General features: G+C 43.9%; 1 protein-coding gene across 1 annotated transcript; it reads left to right on the plus strand.

Moving 5' to 3' along the window:
- Positions 1-2,630: 2,630 nt before the first annotated feature.
- On the plus strand, positions 2,631-6,526 carry LOC123138869 (F-box protein At5g03970). The gene is made up of 2 exons (XM_044558723.1): positions 2,631-4,131; positions 6,047-6,526. The coding sequence occupies exons 1-2, from the start codon at positions 2,631-2,633 to the stop codon at positions 6,052-6,054; spliced, it is 1,509 nt and encodes a 502-aa protein (XP_044414658.1). The 3' UTR covers positions 6,055-6,526.
- The last annotated feature ends 1,040 nt before the right edge of the window (positions 6,527-7,566 follow it).

Genomic DNA, 7,566 nt, shown 5'->3' on the forward strand with positions numbered 1-7,566 from the left:
GACATATCTTTCTCCACATAGACAATTAGACCATCGCTCATAATTTTCTTGCGCAATTTCTACTTGATAACATTCATAGCTGTAAAGCATCTCCCAATCGATGTTGTGGCAACTAGATTTAAAAGTTGATAGGCCAAAGAAAAAGTAACATGCTTATTTATGTGCACCATTAGTTTATCAAGATCAGCAACTGCAGTCAAATTGGCCAACCACCATATTCATCAAACGGCTCTGGATTAAATCTCTGTTGTGGATAATCAAAATTGTGAGTTGCTACACACAAGTTCTATGCTTAATTCCATCTTTGCTAATTAGGATTTACTGCGTATTCTGAAAGCATCTTCCAATCAGTCGGATCGTAAGGCCAAATTACATTTTCTCTGAATAGAAGGCTTTAGGAGATTACTTACAGGGACTTTGGATGCTTGCCTACCTCTGACAGATGACCTTGACGTGGTTGCATAATTAACCAGATTTGGGGATCGATTTCTCTTTGAAAATTAATTTCCTGTACCCAATAAAAATTCATGGAAAAAACAATTGGAAAACTAGGGCAAAAAGCCATTACAGTTCTAGGTTATTAGGATAAATAAAACATGCACAAGGGGAAAGAGATATGGCGATCTAGCCTTGCTATTTCTAATTGAGACTGCAAGTGCCGGATTGCCGCTGTCGATCTTCAATTTGCTCCTTGCCGCTGGGTCCGCCGACGGAGCAATAGGAACGGGGGAGATGAGACGAGAGAGCAGAGTTGGGAAGCGAACAGGAAGGGCGTGCGTATACATCTAAGGCTTTTTTAACGATACAAGTCACCAACAGGCCTGGGCAGTTGGTACTGAGGCAATTAACGTGTGGGCTTTTGGGCCTTTAGTTCACGGTGCAGTGTTATTGATGGGGTCAGCTTTGATTTTTCACTGGGTTCACGCCACTAAGGACCTATACATCTGTACCTAGCTGACAAGAATCGTTGGGTTCATCTGAACCCAACAACTATACGCTGGCTCCGCCACTGTTGAAAATGTTTACCAATTGATCTAATTTGATTTGTTCACATGTTTTAGAGAACGTTCCTATAAATTTTAGAAAAAAAAAGGTATTTCAAGACAATGTTCTCGTGCTTTGATTATTTTTATGTAATTTAAAAAATCACACATTTTTAAGTTTTTCACACATGTTGAAGCTGTTCTTTTTCCAAAGCCGTTGGATCCCCGTCTCACGGTGTAAAATGGAAGAATACATGAGAGGAATCTTAGAGCTGAGGATTCTATCTGGAAACAAAGTTGAGACAAGAAAAATTAACAGAATAAGGACATGTACGATGGTAGCATATGGATAAAGATGCCTCCGTGGCACACCTAGGGCAGCCCGCGTCGTCTGCAACCACCTGGATCCAGATCGGGCCAAATCCCGATCCAGATTGGGCACAACGTTGCAGTCATGCCCCTCCATCGCGAGGTTCTCAAGGTCGCCGCCCACTCGCGCCCCGCCGCTGCAGGGACACTGAACATGTCAGCTGACCCAACATTTTCAGCGAGAAGTTATCCGTGCAAATAGAAGATTAGCCAATGCTAGGTTTTGATGCAGTTGACCATATTCAATGTCCATTGCGTGGTGTCGTAAAAAAACATGGCATATATGCTTCTTTGGATTGCACGGGGACACAGCGTAGAAGTACAGGTATATATAGATTAATTTTAGACATGAGATTTCTAACCGTTACTATTCCAAAAACACGGGGACACTAGTCAACAATGGCAGCGATTAGATCTCTAGCGTGGAAGGCCAGTGCCCAGGCGTTGCGAAGATCGTCGCCGGCTATCTTGCCAATCGTAGCGGTGGATCACAAGCTGCTCCTCCATAGGTTCCTTCTGCAAGGCGGATCATTAGACGCCCAGTCATCAAATCTCGGCTATTTAGTTCCTGCTCGGATCCAGCTTTGGATCGAGCAATTCACATCTTGATAATCTGGGGCCCGACGGACTTCAAGAGCACGCGGAGAAGAAAAAGGAGGAGCTGCTGAAAATGGATGCATGCACCGGCTGCGCACGAAACATGGAGGAGTTGCTCCCAGTCCTCCAACCCAAGAGACAACAACCACGACGACAACAACGCCTGCCTACAGATCAAGAATTTATTAATCCAGAGATCAAGTACAGAGATATCAAGTCCTTAATCTTCGTGATTGTGAAAGTGATTCTCGTCCATGGGGTAGTAGAAGAGGAGCGGATGGCGACGACGACAATCCATGCCCGCGCCCATAGGGAAGGAGAGGACAACAAAGAAGGTGCGACGGGCGACGGCCAGAATCCACACTCACGTCCGGACAACACAACAGGATCGTCAGGGTATCGCGAGGCTAGAGAGAAAATTATGGGATACTAATTCCCGCTAATTAAAGACGAAGAGAGTGCATAAGGTGGTCTGCCCACATAACAATTAATCTGGGGCATTAGTTTGTGTGGCGGATGTGATTTAATTGGATTGATCACATGTCTCTAGTAATCATGTGTATATTTTTTGGTGTGGTTATAATTTTTTTTATGTTTGCTCATTTAATAATAGTATGGATATTCACTCGCAAAAAAAAATACTAGTATGGATATAGATTTAGATAGTGTAGATACAAAGATATGGAGCATAATTGGTTTGATGCTAACATTTGGCATTGCCAATACTTGGCAAACCAACAATTGGCAATATCAAAAGTTGCCAATAGTTGGCAACTTTTTGTGAGGTTGGCAAGTAAACATGGTAGCCAACCAAGCACTGGACAAAATTTGGCATTTGCCAACTGTTGGCATGTCAATTTTTGGCATCAAACCAATTATGCTCATGATACACACCCTTGTGCGAGAAAAAAAATACAAAAGGATTTCTTGAGTGTAACTTTGGGCCGATCCATTTCCACATTTCATTTTGGGCTGCTGCTGCTTCGACTCCACCTACCACATCCCGTACAGCCCGCACAACGGCACGAGCAGCGCCGCCGCCGCCGCCGCCGCCGCCACCCCCAACCCCCCTCGCTGGCGATGAGGCCACTGGAAGACGACGACCTGCTCGGCGAGATCCTCGTCCGCCTGCCCCCGCAGCCCTCCTCCCTGCCCCGCGCCTCCGCCGTCTGCAAGCGCTGGCGCCTCCTCGTCTCCGACCCAGGATTCTCCCGCCGCTTCCGCATCCACCACCGCCGCAGCCCTCCCCTCCTCGGTTTCTTCCGCAGAAATGACGCCCTGCCCTTCGTACCCACTCTCGACGCCCCGGATTGTGTCTCCCGCGGTCGTTTCTCCTTGCAGCGCGGCGACGGCGACCAGTTCATGTCCCTCGGATGCCGCCATGGCCTGCTGCTCGTCTTCAACAAACCTAAGAACCAGATCCTGGTGTGGGACCCCGTCACCGGCGACCAGCACCGCCTTGACGTGCCACCGGGGGTTGCGGTGCATGCAGAGAAGACAACGATCAACGGGGCGGTGCTTCGTGGTCGTGCCGCCGGAGACGATGCCCAGCACTTCAAGGTGGTGTTGGCAGTGGCAGACAACGACGACGAGCAACACCATCGAGCGCTTGCGTGCGTTTACTCGTCAGAGACCGGCGCGTGGGGTGATCTCGTCTCAACACAGCTTCCACCTGATGTTCTAATGAGTGATGCTCCCACCTTGGTTTCTACTGACAAGCCTGCTGTGCTGGTTGGGGATTCCTTTTACTGGAAGCTTGCTGGGAATATGGATGGAATTCTCAAGTTCGATTTGGAGAAGCAAAGCCTAGCTGTGATACGGGTGCCGGTGCATATCCTTGAAGAGGGCCAATACATGTTCTTGATTATGCGGGCAGAGGGTGGGGGCCTTGGTTTACTCATCCAGACAGACTGCAGCATCCAACTGTGGAAGATGAAGACTGATTGTGATGGTGTTGCTTCATGGGGGCTTGGAAGAACCATTGAATTGGACAAGCTACTTTCTCTGAATTCTGAGGAGACTGACATGTTGATACCAGGGCTCGAGGAGGAAAATAATGTGGTATTCGTGTGGACAGATCACATCGTCTTTACGGTCCATCTTGAGTCAATGAAGTTCAAGAAGCTTTCTGGAACCTACCCCCTTTCTCATTATCATCCATTCAGAAGTGTCTACGCTGCAGGTAAAGCATGTCTTCACATATTCGTTGTAACAAAACCAAGTTAATTTTTCATAATTGGTTCATGGCATATATGGTTCATCCGTTCCTGTTGAATTAACAAGTTTAAGTAGTGTCATATCACTTGTTCCTTTCGCTGCTTGCTGACCTCTTCAACATATAGCGATTGTTTCCTGTATTTCTATTCTGATTCTTGTGTGGTGGCGTTGTATGTAATGATTATGATTTGTTAGAAAAAAAATCTGTTAGTGGTATATAATTTTGTATGTTCTCTGCAGCCAGGTGATGGCCTGCAATTGGTCTATTGTTTAGTTTCACTTCTGCAATTTTTGTTGTTCAAGTCAGAGCTAGCAAACTATCTTCATCTGTTTATAATCATCCACAACTCTTTGCTTACATGTTCACCCGGTCACCTCCTTGCATTGATGGCAGACTGCATCTTTGACGTCTTCTCCAGGCCCTGCTTCTCTTCCTTATGCCTTTAACCACCTGACTTCTCTTTTTATTTGCTAATGTTCTATCCCCTCTCTACTGGATGTGAATACTTCCTGTTGCCTTCCTGTTCAATTGAACTGCCATGCTTTCAGTTTACCTCCTCCTTAGTACTCCCCCAGTTCCTTCTGATAATGCAGGTTTTTTCTCCCTCTAGCTCCAGATAGCTCAAAACTCATTACCCTTTCCCTCTTTGTGAATATGTTAAGTGGTAACATAATCAATACGTCCTCTTTTGTGTTCTTCATGGACGTATTTTTTGTTTGTTTTACTTCTACTAGTTGCTACATGCCTTTGATTAGTTTTTCGTATTTATGGATCTATCGAATCCTACTCTGATTTATATGGTGTTACCTCTACGTGAGTATTTGATAACTATGCATGACCATTTGCTTCATGGTTCCTTCATATGAACGGGATTACTATATCATTTCACATTGCTGCTTATTTTGGGTCATTATTGTACCCAGTGAACTGATGATTGTCAGAATACTTGAAGAGTATGCTTTCATTAATTTTTGTATTTCTATTTATGCTTTTGCTCGATTTATTGCAGTTTTACGGATGATTGTTCTAGTGCAAGACAGTTTGCTTAAATATTATTCTCAGCATATCTCTCAGTGTCTATCTAATTTGCATATGTAATCTGCCATGATCCACTAACATGATTTGTCTGGTCCAAGCTATATGTATCAATGCTTTGCCGGCAGTCTATTTTCTGCAGTTTGGTCACTTTAGGTGTTTAAGACTTTATAAACATATGATTGAAATGGCATGACTAACAGATTCACTGTAAACACTGCTTTTGTCACAAATTGTATTTTTTACTAACATATTAATATTATCAGTAAACTAGTAGTCAAAGCATTGCTTTTGTTGTTGTGAAGAAAGAATAATGCATCTATTTTGGGCCGAGGGAACTGTGTCTATTAATAAGACAATGCACAATCCCTCAGTTGAGGCTTCTACTACATTTCTGAAAAGAATGTCTATGAGCTTTAAGCCAGATGTTTCGGGTTTGTTGCCCCATGAGCCCCTTGTGTGCCCATGATAACAAGGAATATCTCAAATGATTCGATAATCTAGGATGCAAAGTTTTAAATAGCGCGCTAAGCATCTTAGCGCCGGACCTCTTTCTAGGATGTTCAGTATTTCCCTGTAATGGAGTTATTTGGACCACTGATTTTTTTTTTGGCCTTCACTGGGAACAGAATAACAAATGTAGCCAAAAACTTGAGAATATGCTAACAATAAGAGTTGAAGGGGTGGTGATAAAAATGAACCGTTCCAGTTTCAGAGCATTTGGCATGATTTCCACAATACCAATGTGTACAGAAAATTGAGATACATAACTTTAACGTTTTTTCTCTGAATGTATTGTGATACATAGCTTTAACTTTGACTGATGAAATTGGCTGCTCTGCAGGTATCTAGGATTGAATTCCGGTGGCCGAGATGCGGAAAATGGTTATGGTGCTGTAGGTTCTTCCAATTTCTATGCTGTTCACGGGGTCTGTTATGTGCTATACCCGTAACTTGGCCCTCTGTGCTGGCCTTTGCAAACTTACCTGTCTATCATCTATGTTCTGTATGAGGACACCGTGACTTGCTTGGATTAACAATTAGTGTTGGTTTACTCTTGCGGTTCATTTGCTTGGTGCCTTTTAAGCAAGCCCGCCAAGGCAAGCCCACCTGTCAGTTGTACCGTTTGCTTGTGTCTCATGTTGTGTCAGGTTGAGGTTTCAGGTTGTAGGTTGCTTATGACAATTAAATAATAGCCGTGTGTTGCATATGACAATGTAAAAGGAAAATGTATGCGTGAGGCGCTCTGTTAGGGAATGGCAACCAGATTGTGTGGGTTGGCCATCTACCTCAGTTTGTACTGAATCTGTGTGCTGCCGACTTGTCCAGCGTTTCAGTTTAATGGAGTGCATCGGTAGTGTTACTTTCTGAAGAAAAAAAGCGAACGGACAAACACTGGCAGCTCCTGAAGATCTTGTCTAGGAAGGAAGCTCCCTTTTTTTTAATTTAGCATTGAGCAAATCTCCACTAGGAAAATACTTTGCCTTCAGAACTGTACCACACAAAGAATCTGGATTATCTATTAACCTCCATGCTTGTTTTGCTAGAAGAGCCAAATTAAAATAGCGAATGTCTCTAAATCCCATACCTCCTTTGCACTTCGGCGCACATAATTTCCATCAATGCATTCTCTTTTGGTTGTCACTCTCCCCCAACAATTGTGCAACATCGAGTCAGATATTCCTTTACAAACTTGTTTAGGAATTTTAAAGATTGACATTGCATATGATGGTATAACCTGCAGCTTACTTGAGAAGGATTTCTTTGTCGCCCAATGATGATTGCCTCTCTTTCCAACCATTCACCCTCTGCATGATACGATCAATCCAGTACCGAAAACAGTTTGTTTTATCCATCCCCACTTTAGACGACAATCCCAAATACTTATCATTGAGCGCTTCTGTCGTTGATCTCACTATCCTATTTATCTTAACATGCACACATGCCACCTCATCAAAGGCCCACCGGACCATTGGTCCCGGTTCGTGGCTTGAACCGGGACAAATGGTTCCACACGAACCGGGACCAATGCCCACGAGGCCCTGGCCGCCCCCCTGGGCTCACGAACCGGGTCTAATGGGCTGGGCGGGTCCGAACGGTAGCCCTGTTTTCTTCTAGTGACCACAACCTGCAGGAGAAAAAAAATTCATTATTAGTTGATCTCACGCAAACCTTTCACCTCACCACACATCCCACCTCATCAAAGGTCCACTCAACATGCATGAATTTTTTTTACATTATTTTATGCCAATTATATTTAAAATATTTTCTGAATACACAATAATCAAATACAATATATAATATTTATTTTTAGGAATTTGCAACTATTTGTATCTATTTAGTGATCAGTCCTCCGCTAGTTTC

This window comes from Triticum aestivum, chromosome 6B (genome assembly GCF_018294505.1).
Source record: "Triticum aestivum cultivar Chinese Spring chromosome 6B, IWGSC CS RefSeq v2.1, whole genome shotgun sequence".
NCBI classification, from domain to species: Eukaryota; Viridiplantae; Streptophyta; class Magnoliopsida; order Poales; family Poaceae; genus Triticum; species Triticum aestivum.